The sequence below is a fragment of the Orbicella franksi genome, chromosome 7 (genome assembly GCF_964199315.1).
Source record: "Orbicella franksi chromosome 7, jaOrbFran1.1, whole genome shotgun sequence".
Taxonomy (NCBI): domain Eukaryota; kingdom Metazoa; phylum Cnidaria; class Anthozoa; order Scleractinia; family Merulinidae; genus Orbicella; species Orbicella franksi.
In genome coordinates this window covers 18412755-18433030 of record NC_138151.1, presented here as the reverse complement: position 1 = coordinate 18433030, position 20276 = coordinate 18412755, and the positions used below count along the sequence as shown (strand labels likewise).

The 20276-nt window shown below is 40.6% G+C and overlaps 3 protein-coding genes across 3 annotated transcripts in view; 2 read left to right on the top strand and 1 right to left on the bottom strand.

Annotated features, from left to right (window-relative positions):
- LOC145491917 (structural maintenance of chromosomes protein 4-like) overlaps positions 1-4552 on the bottom strand; it is a 48876-nt gene extending 44324 nt beyond the window's left edge. Inside the window, exons 1-3 of the mRNA XM_081471214.1 lie at positions 4365-4552; positions 3656-3847; positions 1395-1571 (exon numbers count right to left, since the gene is read on the bottom strand). Of these exons, the coding sequence (XP_081327340.1) occupies positions 1395-1571; positions 3656-3847; positions 4365-4541 (546 nt within the window). The 5' untranslated portion in view covers positions 4542-4552. The remainder of the gene's footprint in view (positions 1-1394; positions 1572-3655; positions 3848-4364) is intronic.
- A 6720-nt stretch (positions 4553-11272) lies between these two features.
- LOC145493626 (uncharacterized) lies at positions 11273-15127 on the top strand. Its single transcript, XM_081473111.1, has 2 exons — positions 11273-11416; positions 14324-15127. Exons 1-2 carry the CDS (start codon positions 11273-11275, stop codon positions 14933-14935), a joined length of 756 nt encoding a protein of 251 aa, XP_081329237.1. The 3' UTR covers positions 14936-15127.
- Positions 15128-15468: 341 nt separating this feature from the next.
- Positions 15469-16092, top strand: LOC145493625 (calcium homeostasis modulator protein 6-like). Its single transcript, XM_081473110.1, has one exon. The coding sequence runs from the start codon at positions 15469-15471 to the stop codon at positions 16090-16092; it is 624 nt and encodes a 207-aa protein (XP_081329236.1).
- Positions 16093-20276: the final 4184 nt, after the last annotated feature.

Genomic DNA, 20276 nt, shown 5'->3' with positions numbered 1-20276 from the left:
AATGTTTTAGAAACAAAGATCTTTCAATATGATTTTCTATAAGGACATAATGTGTGACAAAATAACCGTTATTGATCATCAACACAGAGAAATGTAGTCGCCATTATGCCGTACTATGGTGACTAAACTGGAATGTTTGGTCGCCAAGGATGAATGTTGCATTGGCAACCATATCGATCACAATTTCCAGCCCTGGGATGGCTTTTAAATTATTATGCCTGTGATTAAGCCTGCAGTATTGTAAAAGGAAAGGGCCAAATTGGCCCTTTTTTCGTTTTTCTAGGGACCATCTCTAATTGTAACGTGGGATTCCCGCAATGGCGCGCTCTGGCGGAAACACTGCCAGTGAGGTTCTACCCAAATTAAGAATGTATCCTGACATTGTAGAACTGCTCCTGTTGTAAAGAGTGTATGTGTGGCTGGGGCTGAAGATTATGACTGCTGGTCTCTCCCCCCCCCCCTCCCCCCACCAAAAAAAAGTGGGTGTGTGCTTTTCCATTCACAATGGCTAAACAAGGTTCAAATAAATAATTTGGACAAAAACCACAAAAATGTGGAAATATTGGGATGAAAGTAAAATGAAAATGCACTGCACTCCCAAATCAAATCAAGGAAGTAGAAACATGTTGTGGCCAGTACCTCCTCTTATTGTATGGCTAGCTCCGCGAGCGGGCAAGATGAGTCAAATCCTGCGCTGTGATTGGCTACCCGAGCGGGCAAGATGGAGCTATCTTGCCCGCTCGGGACTACTCGTCGTGTCCCGCGAGAAAAATTTCCCCGAAAGCAACATAATAAATCCTTTATTGACCAAGCTTGTTCGGCCAAGATGGCTGGATATCGGCCTCGTTCTTTTTTTGCGAGTTTATGGACCTCGACTCCGTCTCGGTCCATAAACACGCAAAAAAAGAACTTGGCCAATATCCAGCCATCTTGGCCTCACACTTGGTCAATAACCCATATTTCTCATGTTACACTTAGGTAACTATGTACAATTTATATGGCAGGAACATAAGAATAGAAGCTACAGCACACTTGAGGGAGAGTATATTCAACTGTGAAGAACTTTATTTGACTGTGTGAATGATAATTGATAATAGTTAAGGTAGAAATTGATTTCTTCAACTATCATGTGCCATTAATAACAATAATTTAATAATAATAATAATAATTCGAGAGGGTGACACACGACAGCATGAACTGATAAACTAGTGGCCCTCTATGCTAAACATCTATGAGTGATTATAAAATAATTTTGAATAGTACAAAGTATGAATATTAATTGCAAAACATCTAACATCTCCAGTTAAAGAATATATATGTGGCTTTAGTTGAAGTTCAGTTATATAAATATTATTGTAATGTTTTAATTTTACGAATAATTTCAATTAACTAACCTGTAAAATGAGAAATCTGTTGTGATCTAAATCAATGCCACAATCTTTAAGAAGTTTAGCCACCTCCTTAAATGGGACTTTGCGGCAATTAACATAATAGTCAGAACTATTGTCTTTGCGTGCTGTGCGTGACACAGTAAATTGACTTCCTGCCACAACTTCATAGTCATCTCCTGGCTGTAGAACAAAAAGAGAGAATGATGGTTAAATCTAAAATGTAGAAAAAAGAAAGAAACATTACCGTATCCAGGGTTTTTGTTAATATTTGAAATAGCAGGAGAGTAGTGTAAAGTAACAGGAGAATGATTTTTTAAAAATAAAAAAATGGCTACAGGCCTTTGAAATTTAGCCGGAGAATTCTACGTAGTAGCCGGAGAATTCTCCGATCCCCGATGCCTAATGAACACCCTGCCGTATCTCGTTGTTGACAGGTTCTTTGCTTCTTACTGTTGCTGTGCTAATTCATTCATTAGTTCACTGAGGGGATCATGTGTACAAAAGGTATCCGCAGTCAAGTGTCGATCAATACCCTCGATCAATGCCCTTGATTGACACTTGATCATCACCTTGGTTGACACTCGATCAACACTCCTTCGGCATTTCAGTCAACAGTTGGTCGACAGCTGACTAATTTTCAATCGATACATATGAGTCGGTCAACACTCAGCCAACTATCGACCGACCGTTGATAAAGTGTCAATTGAGTGTCGACCAAGTCCAGAAATGTACGCTAATGAGGTGCATGCTCCTTATGATAAGCATCACTAAGTGTCCTAGTTTGTTAAAAAAGGTCACCAAAACACACATAACAATGTCAAATATGAAGTAATATAAAAATGACAATTTGTGATGCTTCTCATTTATAAGGAGCATGCATCTCATTAGCTTTCAAGCCTGGCCATAAGTGGATCGAGGGTATTGATCGACACTCAAGCACAGATGCCTTTATTTTTGTTCCTGCTATCAAGCCTCCTAACAATATTATTCTTTAGAAGTTGCAAGCATCATGGAGCAGATCAATATATTTTTCTGGGTTTTTATCTGAAATGACCATCACCACCCATGACGCAAATGTCTTGCATGGCAAACTTATTCTCCCCTACCTCAACTACTAAGTAGCTTTTACTGTATGTCTCCAATTAAGCAAGGACAAGTAAGCCAATCAGAATATACCTTCTGCTTATACCTGTATATCTGGCAGGTCTTAGGGTTAGCAGAAATGCTTCATTTTGCCTAACCACTTCTCAAACTTGTTAATAATTCAAATGAAATCATGACCAAGATGGTGTTTGGATATTTTTATTTCTCTGTTTTCTCCTTATTATTAGTTTCAATTGAAAGGATATATTGAACATTCAAGACCATGCTTGACCATATTTCCCCACAACTCCAAGTTTGTCAAAAATAATCTGCTACTCATCATAAGAGTGTTTGGAAATGGTTAACGTGGTCAGACACATTCCATCAGTCCTTTGTGCTTGATATATTACATGAAGATACTTAAGTTAAACCATTCTAGCTTAACAACAGCAATTAAAATAACTACAAGAAAAACAATTTTAAAAACTCTAAAGACAAAAATAATGAAGAATATTTTGATCGTGTATACTAAAGGGATCCACAGTCGAGTGTCAATAGATACCCTCAATCAACACCTTCGATCGACATCTTGATCAATACTCTATCAAAATCCCCATAGATACTCAGTGGACACTCGATCAACACTTTATCAACAGTCAGTTGATAGTCGACTGAGTGTTGACTGACTGACTCATGCATCGATAGAAAATTAGTTGATTCTTGACCAACTGTCGACTGAGATGTTGATAGGTTGTCGATGGAGTGACAGTCAAGGGTCGATCAGGGTATTGATTCAGGGTATTGATCAACATTCAGCCGCGGATGTCTTTAGTACACATGATTTAAATATTCTAATTTAGTAATTACAAGTAGGTAAGACTGCATTTTGTACAGTATTCAACATTCATTTCATTCATTAGATGACTAAGAAAATCAATTAAATTTCTTAGTGACCAGGCTGACCAAGTGTGAAAAGCTGCTACCATTGAATCAAATACCGTCATATTGATTACGCAACCTGTAGGTCGTAACGTTGAGTCCTGCTTTACTCAACAATTCTTTGCAATGTCAGGGCCATCGAGGATCTTTGGGGTGAAAGAAATATGTGATCTCCAGAGATTTTCTTTTTAAGCTACTTCCACAGTCTAATTGTTTAAAATGTAGTTTATCATGCAACTTACCAAATCAATTATTTTCTGAAAATGCACTGACACTGTGCAGCTCTGGACATTTTGATGGTTTTCAGAGTTGTGTATCAATTGAGAAACTTTCTTTGTTCGAATCATTTTTGAGCGGTAACCAAATACAAACAACATAGCATCAATGACGTTGGATTTTCCACTGCCGTTGGGGCCAACAATGGAAGAGAAGTTCTGAAAAACAAAATATTCGCAACAGATATTTGAGAATCAACTAATCTTTACAACCACCTACATGTACGTTGTGTTCTACTGGGGGTAAACTGTGCTATATTGGTTGGGTTAATTGGGTTTTCAGAGTTTTTAACCGCTCATTAGAGATGGTTGCTTACTAGAAGTGGCTACGCACTGGGCTGAATTAATCAAGGGTGGTCGTTTACGAGAGCTTTTAGAATACATTGTGTTAGATTAAGTAATATTAGTTCATTTCAGCCTTAAATTTACTTGATAGATGATTCTTTCAACGAGCAGAGTTCGACTGTAAACAGGATGGACAATTTTATAACAAGAACGTCCTGTTTTCTTTTAGGGCAATTCAACCAAATCTATCAACCAAATTTGATTCCCGTCGAAGCGCTTCTTCCCTACAAAAACCTTCAAACTCGCATTAGGTGGTAATCACATCACGCTCAACTTACGCAAGCTTGTGAGCGTAGTGACAAATGTCCCAAGATAACGTAAACTCTAATACCTTATGAAATGGCCCCAATTCTTGAGTTCCCGCGTAGGACTTAAAGTTTTCATTTACTATTTTTGTAATCATTAGCCGAGCTGTTCTAGACTCGGCTGCTGTATTTGGATGTTCCATGTCCATCGTCTGTTCGCTTCCCTGCTCTGAAGCTTGATCGTTGCAAACAACGTCCGCCATTTTGTCTTTTCTTGTTTTGGCGCCAAAATGTTCTCCCATGATGCTGTTCGTCAATTTAGACTGCATGGCTTTACCTATGCTGACGTCATACGAAGGGCCAAGGTTTCGTTTTATCGAGGTCTCATTATATATTATAATTTAGTATCACCCAACTTGTGGACTAATGCAAATCCTGCATTTTGATTGGCTACGCTACTAGGGGACTATTAGTAATAGTCATCGAGTAGCGAAATTGGCGCCATCGAGCGTGACGCTTTCTTTCGTTTTATTCCCAAATAAATATTTCTTCAACTTGCATTTGCTAACTTTAGGCCTCACGGAATGGTATGCAGTACATCAGCAGGAAAAAATTTATGACATGCGCAGTCGAACGGCTTCTCGGAAACACTTGCTCCAGTCAAATTATTGTAAACTTCTTGGCTGAATATCGTCTTCCAACGCGAAGTTTTTGGCCCATAGACGTGAAAAGAAGGAAGAATGGGGCACAGCTGAAAGTTCTACCGTTTTAATTTTTTCTCTTTCGTCGCGTAAGTGGCAGAAATACGTATTTTTTTACTTTTTTGCCGTCCTCAGCGGGCAGAGGCGGTCATATCGAAAAACCGAAACGGTGAAATTCGAGATTTGCCTTCTAGTTTCCTGGATAATGAAGGTCTAGAGGCCTAGACTGATTGCTCTTGAAGTTATTTCAACTTTTTCCCCGCGCGCCCAAGATATTGTAGTGGAATAAATATCGAATGCACTAAGCGCACGGAGACAGCTTGGGAGATGTTAAATTCGAGGCTACGAGAGGTGAGTTCACGCTCCATTCTTTCAGGTAAATGCAAATAGTTACCCCCTGCTAGTATTGATTAGTAAGCCACAAAAACTGTTTGGTATTCCAGTAATGATTTTTTTCCAACATAATAGGCACTTTCATTTTTAATGATCTGAATAAAGGTGGTCTTGTTTAGACATCCCGCTGTTGATAATATTTTCATGAAATTTTGGGAGGGAATTAAATTATTCAGGCTATTGTGCGTTTTATCAGTTACATCAGGTTTTAATAAAGACTGCTCTGCTTTACATTCCACTATATTAAGTTACTTTCGATTCCTTTCAACCTTGTTACTGTGAAAATTATGCGGCTTACTTATCATGCTAGTTTTAAACAACTGCCCCATATGAATGATAATGAAAAACAATTATGTATGTTCAAATTCATTGTAAACTGCCGACTGTACAACTTTACAGCAATCATGCATTATAATCACTCAGAAGTATTTTTATATTCACATTCACTGTAAACTGCTGACTGTACAACTCTACAGTAATCATGTATTACATTATAATCACTCAGAAGTATTTTGATATTTATGATCACTATTATTTACACTGCAATAATTTGTATTTTACAAATAGCTAAGACTCCTCACAAACTAATTACTTTACCTGAATCTCAGATAGAACATAGTTGAAGCACATTTATTTAGTATGAAATTCTTACAACTGAAAATAATCTTTTTACAAAAATACATTTTTAGAAAGAGCCACCCCATATTTGACTTTCATTCTTCTTGCATAGGTAACTGGGTGGTATTCATGTCCAAAGTGGATGGAAGATCAATGTTCAAAGACTGTACAATGTTGTCAAACTGTTACCAAGGACATATGCCCTGGGTTTATTGATCTCTGGGCACCAGTTGTGGACACCTACAATGTGCTGCTCTTCGCCAGCTTTGTTGGAGTCATCACTGCATACATGGAAATCATATTGGCTACTTGCAAATCTTTTGCATAATATCAGTTTATTGGCCTCCCCCTATAGGATATATCAGTCTGCCAGTGTGGATAGCGAGACAACAACATTTGTTGGGGGGCTACAGTTGAATAAAATACTGAAAATTAGATGTAATGCAATGGGTGCCTTTTGGCTAGAAAGCAAACATGCATGCTGTAAACATCTCATGCAGGCCATAAACATGACTGTTCTATGATTTGTTCCATTTTTGCCATGAGAAAATGTATCCACAAGGGAATACCTAGGTTTCTTTACATTTTCATCATTTTCCTTTAATTGTCTTTTCAGCTTTGTGGAAGCAGATTTTGTCCCTCGTAGTTTGTTACCGACTTGTTTCGTTTTCAATTCAGTAGACTTCAAAGTTCTTTCATGCTTCTTTGCTTCACTTTGTAACTTCAAGACATCTTTCCTTAGGTCATTGTTAATTCTTCTCAAAAATACTGTAAATATGAAAATGTCATTATTAAAAACTGTTCCTTACTATGATAAATAGGGCCTTACAAGTTTTATGAGAGTACAAACTTGTACTTTGTGTTATTTAAATAATAAATTTAAGGATAGAAAAACTAAAGTATACAGTGTATTTGTGTGGATTTCTGAAAGTTACTGTTTCCTCAGCGGTCCGCTTATATCGAGTCGAGATGTTGACTTGCTAATTTACAAAACGAAAGGCAGGCAAACCCTTTGGGGGAAAATGCATTCTCACGAAATTTACGACTAGACTAAAATTTGTCGGTCGCTTTTGGTTAAAAGGCTATTGTTTTTTTTTTAACATGAACCTACGAAAGTACCTGAAGTACTGGCGTAATATAAAATTAAAAATAACCTAAATATCTAATTTTGAACATTTTGCAATGGTTCGAGCAAGCAGACTTTTTCAAAAGAGCATTTAGCTGCGATTCAAATCTTGTTTACTGCGTACCCAGCTATGAAGGAGCCTTTTTTTTGTGAAGCGCTGATATCCAGTCCAGAGTATGTTATTAAATTTTTGTCTGCCTCGGAACTCAACGTCCAACTCGATCGCCAAAATCGCCGCTTCAAGTTTGGTATTTTGACACAGCCGTGTCCTATGTGACCATACCATTTAGTTTGCTTCATTTTACAAACTTTTTAAAAATATTTTCCTTTTAAGTATTCCTTGACCCCTTGTGGTGGTAATATATTATTACGTTAAATAAGTTTGAATTCAAAAATTTTAGTGACAACATCGAAACTCGCATTAATTGACATCGCCACGAATTTTTAATGTGTTTGTGGGAAAGCGGCTTTTACTGGCAATTCAAAAACTTTAAGAACCACTTTTTAGGAGATTTATAGACGGCTTGATGACTACTTGAGCAGACACTCACCTATACTTCGTCGTAGAGTTTGTATTGTCCTCTTCAGGCCGGCACTTTCACACTGTAGGCGTTTACAGCCTCGCTCGAGTTTGTCGATTTTTTCCTCGCTCGACAGGTTTTTCAATTCTACTCGGACACTGCTTGCAGCTATTTTTTTCACGTTTTTATTGGTAATTTAATTCTTTCTTCTTCTTTACTGACGATTGATTTAACCGGGAAAAATGACTGCCATGAACTCCTTTTCGTCCCATCAGCTCGACATTTTGTTGCAATTTTAAAACAATTTGCTTGAGTGAGCTTGAATGTAAACATTAGCGAGTTGAGCCCGCGTATCCCTAAGAACAGCAGTTTCCCAAAAGAAAGTACTCTGCGCATGTCTCAAAAAATTGGGCATCAGGGGTCCAAGAGGGAGGATACCGTTCCGTGAGGCCTAAACTTTATTATTGCCTTTTCTGTCCGACTAGTTGGGTGATACTAAAACAATTAGACCCTTCGCCCTCAAGGGCCACGGGTCAATAGCTCATTCGGCTTCGCCTCATGGGCTATTGACCCGTAGCCCTTGCGGGCCGACGGGTCTAATTGTTAAATATTTTACTATTATTGGGGCCAGGAAAATCATTCATTATACCGAGGACTTCGTTATATAGAGGTGTTAAAGCGAGGTTCCACTGTATTTACATTTTTGTGGTTACTGGCTTTAGCCAATAGCCAGTCACCATTATGTCATCGGGTGAGTAAGTAAGTGGGTTCCAATTTTGGGGATTTTTGCGGTTTTTTCCACGACAAATGTTGTAGTTCCTAGAGAGTTATGTTCACACGTTTATAATAAACGAACGCAAAAACCACACAATAATAAATGGCGTAAAGGGGGATCACGGTTCCGCGATAGACGTGACAGGTGAACTCCCATTGCGTGACCAAAGCCTAACTTAGCTCCCGGACGGTAAAACCCCCGCTGGATCAGACAAGTCGGAAAAAGGGCAAAGGCTAACTCTAAACGGCACTACGAGCCGAAACCTCCGGCCAGCATCGTGCTAAAGTGTACACATTTATGGCTTGCTCAAGCCTACTATATCTCCAACACTACGAGCCGTCACCGTCAGCACGTCCTGGATCGAATTAGGCACAACGCTGAAACGGGAGCAATCTAGCGCCACTAATTAGCGAAAAACAAAGCTTGGGGAATCACTGCGAGACTTAACCGACACTAATACCTACGGAGCAGGTATCCCCCCAAGCAAACAAGGCACAAAATTAATAGAAGGAAACGCTGGCTAGTCTGGCAAACCAGCAGCAGCTGCTGTAGAGGCAGCACCGATGCAAAAACTATGACCCATGAGGGATAACGGAGACCGGCGTAATGGGCTGCATCCCTGAAGACAAGCAATAGACTGCAAGGCTGATACTACGTGAAAAACGTTTCGAGACACCAACATGACAAGAACCGATAAAGTAGGATCGCAACAGTGGACAGCTGTTTCGCCCTTCTTGGGGCTCGTCAGCACTGTGTAGCGAAGATATGTAACGCCAGCCCAAAAGCCAACGCACATAAATTGCAAAATGACCCGTGCACTATATCAAGTTCCGTACTTTGAACTCACTTGCGCCGCGAAACACGCATTGCCACATCACGTGTTTCGGGGCGCAAGGAGACAAAGCGTCAAGATTGGTGTCTCGAAAAGCAAAAGAATAAATGTGACTAGACAAGGCCAGCCTAAACATTTAAACATTCAACCGCATGGCCAGTACCATGCTTAAAAAACGCAGGGTATCGCATCTGAAAAGACCTACGGTCCGAAAATAAATGAGAAACCAGAAACTGCAAGGGACCGCATACGATAAACGCTGCCAACGTAGGATCCCTGAGAAGGTTAAAAACCGCTGACCTAGTAAGATAGCGGCCTGATTGGAATGCGAATAATGGTCCGTGAGGATAGAACGCTAATCGTCGGATCAGCTCCTTCTCTGGGTCACTGCGCGAACCAAACTTCACACGAGTGTAGCCTGGGCTAAACCGTAACACCAATTGAAAAGGGTAGGGGCGGGGGGTAGATATATCCAACCGACCAAACAAAAATACAAATAAATATATAAACAAATAAATAAATAAATAACAAAATGAAACATGCAAGAAGCAGCTTCTCTACATTTCATACTGGTAAGGAAAATCAATCAGATATACAATGATTGTGTAAACTGTTGCCAGTCACCTTAAGTTTAGCAAAACTGTTACCCAACTGTCGTCATCGCTATGATAAACTGACCAATTAAAAATTATCTTTTAAAACATTGCTGCTTAGCTTTTCCTGAGATAACAATTCAATTTATTTTTTGCTTGGGTTTTCCACTTTTTGGGGCGTAGAATATCAGGAGAGTAACTAATGTGCGAGCCTCCGAGCCGGAGCTGCGAGTCCATTTTTGCGAGCCACTGACTTTTATTTTTGTTTTAATTTTACGTTAACTTTTTACTCAGTATACCAATGCTACACTTAGCAGGCACAGCAAAAAACTTTCGATTTTCTTTCGTCCGTGAAATTCCGCGCAAGTAATTTTCCGTCTGTAAATGTAACTTCATCGACCGGATTTTGCAGGTCAGATTATAAGCTATTATAGAATCAGATATAAATGAAATTTTGTGATTCTCTCCTAAATTTTCGTATCGAAATGTTGATTATGTAGTTTGACTGATATCCAAATTACAGGGTAAACGTTCAAGTGAGGCGAATTTTAGGTAATTATCAAGATGATATATCAAAAACATAAATCTAGAACTGTCACGAAAGATTCATCTCAATGTATTTATTGGCTGCCATTTGTCAGTTGTTTTTTCCCTCGCTCGGGCAATCAGACTCTTAATTTGCCTCAAAAATGGTTTCCCGGCAAAATTGAACGACTGGATGACCGCTTATGTTTCGAACAATTTCAAAGTTTGGAGATAAAACCCATCCGCCCAGCAACGGGTGCATGTTGCGACAAATAAACCGACCTTCTTTATTTCTAAGTATTTTGTTCAGTTTCTAAAAGGACAAAAAATTTAAGATTAGCTTATGTAGGAACAATAATGGGAGAATGTTTAGTTGCATGTCACATGATCGCTCTATATGACCGACGTTATGCCCTTTTTTGGACTTTTTTGGCTAGAATCTTTCGGGGCTGGCAAAAAGAGACTCGCGGCTCGAGGCTCGAGGCTCGGGCTCGCAGACGCGCAAATTAGCCTGCCACGAATAAGAGCAAGTTTACAAAACAAGATTTGTCATTACATTGTAACCTACATTCATGAAGTCCATCCATTTAGGATAACATTGACTATATTAAAGTTGCTGGCTCGCAGGACGCATGCCTCTTTGCATTTCATTCAGTTTTAAACTCTTTTCTGTCGCTTGCAGCATTTCTTGGGGATGCTCTGATCCGAATTTCTCTTCATAAGGAGTATTCCCTTCATCCGCCTTCGAAAATCTGGCTTCACAGCCTTGCAACAACTAATCTCTCCGTTGTTCTTACTTCATAGCCTCTCGCTGTAAGCTACTGGATGTCTGAAGTGAATGAGCATTAGAACTATTTGTTCTAACAGGATCTAATTTGTGTGGAGTGTCTCTGTTGACACTGACTGCAATATGCGTGGACAGACTGCTCGCCCTGTTGTTGGGATTGAGATACAGACAAGTATCAAAGTGTGCCTACCTGATCGTAATTACCATTTGGGTTGTGTCCACTGTCTTTTCAGCGATGTGGTTTTGGAATCCCGTTATCAGCTTATGGTACTGTATTTCAGTTATATCACTGTGTCTAGTTGCCTCGATCTTCTCTTACACAAAGATTTTCTTCACCCTCCTTTAACATCAAAATCAAGTTCAAGGCCATGCTCAACAACCAAACCAAATAAATCAACTGAGCATAGCGCGATAAAGAAAGGTGGTGTCCGAAGTGCAATATAGCTGCAGCTGACGCTGGTCGCTTGTTATCTACCCTATAGTGTAATTGTGGCTTTGTGGACTAACAATGGACTATCTTCAACTGTTTATCACGCTTGGATTTATACACTAACTTAAGTTTACTTTAACCAGGAGCCATAATCGGGGACGGAGACCGTAAGCGCGCGCCATTTCAAGTATTGGGGTTGTCCCCATGATATGGGACAATAATTCTATTTTTAGAACAAATTGCGCCATCACCTGCGGCACACGCGCGTACATGCTGCGAGGATTTTTGCGGATGTCGCGCGGGGGAAATGGCGTCCGAAATTCCCGAAATTTTTCATGTTTTTGGCCCACAACTCAACGCGTTTACGTCTGTTGGAATTTTGCTTAAGTATTTAAATTTCACATATGTTGAAGATTAACAGCTTTTCCATTACATAGCAAAAAAACTAGCTGGATATATTTAGATATAGCAGAGCTTCAGGACTTCATAGTTTCCTAGCTCCTCTTGCCACACGCTTGCGAGGAATTTGTCAGTCTATCGCGACCGAAAAGTAAAACAAAATAATTGCTAGTTTGAGTTTCGCTTGAATTGTAAGCAACGCTTGATGTTTCATCAAGGCTTAATAACTTTACGTCCACAGATACTGCTCAGTTTTATTCGTGTAAAAATCCAGTAAATTCTCTGTTGTCGATGAATGAGAGCGCCCGCCGTTGCGTGACTTGTACAGTCAGTAAACATGACAAATTGTACTTCCGCCGCACTTTCGTGTGAAAGCGTACATCGAACTCAAACAATAGCTCTATAGTTTTTAAAGATGTTTAAGATTGATAAATGTTTGAGAACATATTAAAAGCTTAGCTGAAAATATGTGAATAAAGCAGAAATAATCAGCAAAGTTACGATGACGCTTTCTTTAATCAACTTGGAATAACGATTTCGAGTTTGTTGATCGAGTTATCAAGATTTCTTGTCTATTTTCATTTTCGCAGTGCACAACTTCACTATGCTTATGTTGAAGAAACACAAATGAGGTTAGTAGCCTTTTTTGCGTTCGTGAAATTTGTTGCAGCATCTCAGCACAAAAGATAACGAAAGAAATCTTTGTCAAGATTTGTTGACAATTGAAAACACCGACTCGGACTTGAAAGTTCACGAGCAGCACTATGCAAATTAGCTAATTGTACGCGTCAGACTTTCCTTTCAAAAACTTTTGCAAACCCACCAAACAAGCAGAAACAATAAGAAACAATCAAAACAGGTTTTGGTTATGATTAACCATTGTCTGAGAAACTCACAAATTAACTCGATACCAGAGTAGAGAGTTTTCTTGCTATATTCTTAAGTCAGAACAAACGCAAAAACATACGCGTAAGCTTATAACTAGCATGAGCAGATCTTATTATTCATTCCCAGCGCGAGACTGAAGTCTTGTTTTCGACCCTGAAAAACCCACCTTTTCCGTTAGCTCAGAGCATAAACTACATATAAGCGCCCTGGTTCTTAGTTCCTGCCTTATTCCCTGCCATCGCTGTGAAAAATACCAAGAGAATCTCTCAACTCTCACTATTTGATCACGCAACGTGACAACATCCACGCGAGAGCCCCTGACATGTGCGTGAATCCGCGCGGATATATGACGTCAGGATGGCGCAATTTGTTCTAAAAATAGAAAAATTGGTCCATATCATACGTGCGCGCGAATCCCGAGACTTACGGTCTCCGTTCCCGATTATGGCTCCTGTTAAACCCGATTCTTTACTGTTGGAAGCTAGGGGAACTCAGAGAAGCCGTGAAACACATAATCAGACCAATACTTTGCTGTTGTTTTTCGACTTAGAATCTGTAGACCTACACGACAAAAACATAAAGAGCATAAAAAGTTCATAACGTGTAAATACAATACAGTACCGTACCGTCCAGTCCAATCCAGAGGGTCCACAATAGCTAGGGTTCTCAGATCCCGCTTTCCCGCCCATTTTTTCCTGCTAATCCCACCATCCCGCCCTTTTTTGCCTGGAAATCCCGATCCCGCCCACTTTTCAAAGACGTTTCTGCGTTAATTATTAACTTGTTAAATTAATAATTAATTTAATTATTAACACAGAAACTTTTTTAAAATAGGCATCGCATAAAAGATCACAAAAGAATTCAATGGCTAGCAGATAAGTAAGAACAAATGATTATAACGTTTCTTTCTGTAAACGGTTTACTGTTTTGCTTTCTTTTGTCCACGTATCAGTGGAAGAAATGATTGTTCAATCCCAGATTCAAGAGAAGGCCCGCAAACACAATTGACAGTTTCTTTCAAAGCTTTCAGCGTCTTCACTTTCCTTGAAATCTGGGCTCAGAACTTTTCTTTCCGAATGGAGGCATTCCTGCTCGCAAATCCTTTTCGTAATATATGGTGACGCAGTTCGTAATGTTGCATACTTCGTGCGGTAAATCACTATCACCGCCATTCGGTGTGGCCATCCTGCCCAAAACAAGGCAAGCGCTCTGGAAAAGGTCAAAATACTAGAAACACTAGAAAAGGATCGGGGGCCAAGATTGCAGACGCAAGCGTCGAAAATGTTGGAAATGGACAGATGTCATTGATGTCGGAGGTCAAAACAAATGATTGCAATAGGACTCAAAGACCTCATACAGTTTCATGATACTAACGTGGTCAAGCGATAATGGATACGTTTGACAGAACCTGACAGGGTACAGAGTTGTTGCTATTCATTACTTGAAACCTGACGCAGCTATACGCACAAAAGGTTCGTTTCTGCCAGCTTGTGGTTTTTGCGCTGGTCAATAACAATTTATGTGGTCATGTAAGAATTGAAATCCTGTATCCCGCTCTGTTCCCCTTGCGAATCCCGCATCCCAACCCCATAAAAACACAAAATCCCGCTCTCGCTCGTAATTGTATTTCCCGCTTCCCGCCTCTGTTTTCTGCTCAAATCCCAAATATCACCGCGAATAAAAGTCAAATCCCGCATCCCGCCAAACCTATTGGGAACCCTCAATCCAGTGCAGTGCAGTCCAATCCAGTGCAGTGCAGTTCAGTCCAGTCCAGTCCAGTTCAGTCCAGTGCAGTCCAGTGCAGTCCAGTGCAGTCCAGTGCAGTCCAGTGCAGTCCAGTGCAGTCCAGTGCAGTCCAGTGCAGTCCAGTACAGTCCAGTGCAGTGCAGTCCAATCCATTCCAATCTAGTCCAGTCCAGTGCAGTGCAGTCCAGTCCAGTCCAGTGCAGTCCAGTCCAGTGCAGTGTAGTGCAGTGCAGTGTAGTCCAACCCAGTCCAGTCTAGTCCAGTGCAATGCAGTGCAGTCCAATCCAGTGCTGTCCAGTGCAGTTCAGTCCAGTCCAGTCTAGTCCAGTGCAGCGCAGTGCAGTGCAGTGCAGTGCAGTGCAGTCCAGTCTAATGCAGTCACATCACATGAAAGTCCAGTCCAGTACAAAACGGCAATACAAGTTTATTGTTTATTTATAGACTTAACAATTTGTAAGATGTGACATCACATGAAAGATACACCAGCTGATTTGCAGCTATATTACCTAAGTGTGGGCGGGGGCGTATCGTATCAGTGTGGACGACAGGCTAACGACGACAACAATTAAAGCGAATTCAGAACGAGCGAAACCCAAATTTGCGTACGTTTTCTCCCAGTATAACTTTCGAAAATAATGTTTCTCCCAGAAATTGAAAATTGATTGACGCAAAGGGTCGAAAGGAACTTTGAAAAAAAATATTTTCCTTTTTTTTCGAAAAAGAAACATGACGCGAGCTAAGCCCTTTCGTTTTCATCTTTCGAATTCGACATTTGCGAAAAATCCAATGAAACCTGTGTACGAATTTCATAACAACTACAGGGAGGATATAAACAACTCCACTCTTGTAAGTCAAAATGTCATTTGCAAAGATTTTGACTTCCATGCAGTCAGTTCTGAAGAATAATTCAGGAGCAATAAGAAACGTAAGTGTTACTTTGATTGTGTTTGTTGTTGACGTGGTGATAGAGAGCGAAGATTTGTTCCAGTGCCCACCGCAGTACTATTCTTTATATGGTGGCGGTTCCATTGTCGTTCCAGCCGTGTTTTTGTCCTTGGTAGCAATTCTCATGGACAATGCCTTTTGGAAGTTTGTTCGTGGATGCTGCTTTTATGAAAAAGAAGCAAGTCACCAAAAGAGGTTCTGCTGCTGTTGTTATCCGCGCTGGGGTTGTCAGAAGCCGCTTCTGCAAATGCTATTTCGAAGTTCCTTCTCTGGTTTCCTGTGGATTATTCTGGCGTTCTTGAGGCGGGACTATTATGTATGTGCTGTCCTTGGGGGGACAAAGGAAGCTAAGCTACAGAATGCAATAAATGAGGCCGAAAAAGTGCAGATCGAAGCTGATTACGCCAATGCTGGAAGAGATTCCCAAATTATTGCACTGTTGTTTCTCGGAATATCCGTTACCCTCGGTTTTGTTTTCCTCCTGGTTTATCGATGCTGTTATCAATATGAGGTCGGATCTCTACCCAGACCTTAAGAATATCAAAAATTGGAGTCGGAGGCGGCGGTAAAAGTTTTCAAAGGAAACATGGAGAAGCTAGCAGAAGAGCAAGGTAAGAGGCGTGCAGATTTGTACTTTGCTACAATGGACAGAACTAATCCTTCCGAGGTGCTCAAAACAGCATACGAAAATCTCAAATTGATGAATAAATTCGATGGAAAGTTTGAACCTTTGGAAGATTATCAAATGATCCAGGCAGAGGCAGCATCCGCTGCATTCAAGGCGAAAGTTCAAGAAGAAGGTAAAAGGAAAGTTGATTTAATACTAGATTCTAGTTGGAAAGCCACGACTGAGTTGCAGAGCCAAGAAATCTACGCCTTTAACTTAGTGAAAAGAGCCCACAAGAACATGGCCGACCGTTATCCGAGGTCAACTGGTGACAAAGGAGAACCATATGTTAGTAACGACACTGAAAGCGCCGCAGACCAAGACGTTTGTGTGATGGTGGAACATCAAGTCTAGGCGGCAGTGAAACCGAAAACCCTGGCCGAAAACAATATGCAAGCTGAGAACTTCAGGGTAATGAAGTTCTCCTTCTTAATGTGGCTCAGCAAGAGTTCATTAATCTCAAAGAAGGAAAGTAGGTGATTGTTTCGTAGTTTTTTAAATGTAAATCAGATTCTAGGCAACGCACTCTAAACGTCCCTAATTTCAAGGACATATAGTGCAAGATGAATGTCTTGGACAGCGCCATTGTATGGTTGTATAATTTAGCCATACCGGACCAAGTTCCGACCAAGTTTGTTTGATTACTTTCACCCATCCATAAAGAAACTTATAATATTGTAGCCTTTGTCGCAGACAGTCTAAATCGCCGGTATAGTCAATTTAATAAAAACTTAACTACTGAAACTTACTGAGCAACACTCTGCGAACTGTAGTTGTATAACTTCTTTACTTCTCCTACTCGTTTCGTGTGACTAATGCACACTTCGTCAGGGAGTTTAACAATACAACACGACGCGCCTGCATATATACCAAGCTCATACTAGAGTTTACTTTTCGTAAGAACACACCTAAGGATATACAGATATGAATGACAAACTCCGCGGTAATGCGTCCAGGAAACAGGCAGTAAATTTCGGCAAGGTGTGATATATTTTGTGCGTAATATAATTTTGGGGCCCACAGTTTTAGCTAAAACTGTGGGCCCCAAAAACTACTTAATTACGGAGATTAGCTCATGTCGCAGTTTTCTTGTAACATACAGTACAATCTAATTCTGGTAAGATAGTGCTAATAACACTCTTGATACGTGCGTGACTACAGTTGAAGGTAGTCTCAAAGACAATAGTTCTTAGGTTTCTTGGAAAGCCATTTCTTTCGTCACTGTATCGTATTTCACGGAACAATGGAAGCAGAAAGCTGAATGGATACCCCCTAACTCGTAGTCGCTTCCAGAACTTTTCCCTAGTTCCATAAAATGAATTAAAGGAAGAACTGTTACTAGCATACCTCATACGTTCCCCTTTGATGAAGGCTTTCTTATTGCTAGAAGGGTGAAACGACTCAAAGATATTTGTTAAGAGGCTTTTGAAAGGTGGAAAATTGCAGCACGATCGAAGACGTATCTCTATAGAAAAACAAATCCAGAAAAGAAATACTACGTTCGCTAATACCACGAGTAAGTTTGATTCGATCAGTTTTGCTGTTGAGAGCGTTTAGAAATTCCAAGAGGGTACCTTTGGACCCATACCAGATAGCAAAAATGTCATCAATAAAACGCTTGTACAGCGTAAGGTATTGGGAGTAATATTCCACAATATCCTTCCCGCGATGAAACATAAAAGCATTAGCTACCGTAACTGCAAAAGGCGTACCCATTGCAATACCACACACTTGATGAAAAATATCCGGATTAAATTATGAAAATAGGTAATTATTATCAAAACCTAGCCTGACGAGCTGGATCAACAATGGAGTCTCGGGAACTCTTGCTTCCAGGAGAAGCAGGTCGGGCGCGATAAGTGCTTTCTTCGTATCCACGTTTGGATACAGGGATACGACATCCGCCGTGACAAGAAAGCAATCGGTATTGGGTAAAACCGTGCTCTCCAATAATTGAATAAGCTCACCCGAGTCCCTACGAACAGTAGGCATACGTATTTTAGGCTTAGTAAGCTCGCCGATAAAAATACTAATAGGCCTTTGTTATCCAAGAAAAATGTTTCACCTGCTGTTACAGTAAACCCACACTCATGGTACCCTTTCACAACACACTCTGTCAATATCACATCACGCTGTATATGCAGCAAGTCCCGGGAACAAGTCTGAAAATTGAAGGTATCCTCTTTCAAGAGTTACCGATTAAGATCGATGACAATCGATGACAGTCGATGACAATCGATATAATCCATAGCAATTACGAGGACTAGGATTGTGAGTATCGATTTTCATCGATTAATTGAGATAATCGATAATAATCGATTAATTATTATTGATTATATTGATTATATCCATTGCCTTCCGATGATCGATTTTCATCGATTGGGCACGCCGGGCAAGGACCTTGGACTGCCGATCAGTAAGCTGCAATGATGCAAAATTATGGATTCCCGAGTTTCGTGGTAATAAATCGAATAGCGGTCTTTTAGCCATCTTAAACAACCATTTCTCCTTCGGAGAACGACTGTCTATTTTACGCGGCCGGAACCTTTTCCTCGAGCGTTTTTTGACGACGATCGAGGTTTCGAGGTTGGTTACAACGCTTCGCTGATTTCGATCTGGATCTTTGGCCTTCTCGGTGCTTGCCACTGCGTTTGCCGCCAGGTTTTTTTGCCCACGAGAGACACTTTGCGATTCCCATCTGGTGGTTTCGTGGTGGCCATAACATGAAGGGCTTCGTTTCGGACGATGTCTTTGATGGACTCCTCCGTAGGCACGAAAACCTCGTTGTCATCCATTTTTTCACTTCTGGATACCTTGGGGTTGATCTCCGTTTGAAGAGCTTTAGAAGCTCGCCAGACCGCAGTGTATTTGGTGGTCTGCTCAAAAAATGCCACGGCGACCTCATCGAGACCGCTCGCTTTTGACTCCGAGATGTCATTTGTCAGGAGCTTGAATTCCAGCGCGCTACAGTGCCATCGACGTTGATAGAAGCGGTGCGGACGGCTTCCTGATGGTCTTTGATCTCAGAGCGGAGATTCTCGATCGTAGCTGCCAACATCTTGACTTCTGCCTCGTGAACAATTTCATCGAATTTGGTTTGAAGCGTTTCCACGTTTCTGCCTTTGGCTTGGATACTAGGCTCGATTTCCGCCGCTTTCTCCTGTGCTTTCTCGAGTCCGGTCTACCTTCCTCCCCGAGAAGAGAGTTGGGGGAGGAGCGCGGGTTCCTTTCCCGAACAGCGGCTGGTAATCGAGCCTACTTGGATACTTGCGATCCTAAGGCCAGTTGGAATGGTGTCGTTGCTCAAATGCTCCTCTAGCCGCTTGACTCTGGACAAGAGGTTAGAATGGGCTTTATCGGCATCCCCTCGCAGTGGAACTATACCGGGGATTTTGTGACACGTCTGGCTGCAACGCAGGCTAATATTAATATTGCAGATATTGAAAACGGGGTTTGCTGCAGCGTACATCTTTGTCTTTGATATTGGACACCCAGTCGCGTGATCATATCGCGGGCTCAGGTTTAGAAATAATTGGTGTAAAACATTTGGTGCATTTATCTATTATTTAATAATATACATGAAAAAATTACTCGATTCTGATTGGCTGAGAGCAGTGCAGTTCAAGTGTATCAACAGTGCAAAAAGTGTAACACCGGTGCAAAAAGTGCAACACCGGTGCAAATTACATACCGTAATTCTGGATTATGAAATGTTCGAAGCCAATGATATTACGTAAAATGATGAGGAAAGTTTTTTGCGGAAACTTTGAAAAAAGTTTTCTCGAAAGAGAAAAAAATGGCTTCAAGAAAGGTCTTCCGGCACTTCCTCCACGCAAATTTTTTCGTGTTTATATCGTTAATAAGTAATCATACGGTTTTTCTCGTTCAATTTGGAATTAATTCGCACTTGTGAGTTTTTCATAAAGCTGAAATTGCACTCGCTGAAACGGCTCGTGCAATTTCAGCTTTTTGAAAAACTCACAAGTGCAAATTAATTCCAAATTGAACGAGAAAAACCGTATGATTACCTATACAAATAACGCCCCGGCCTG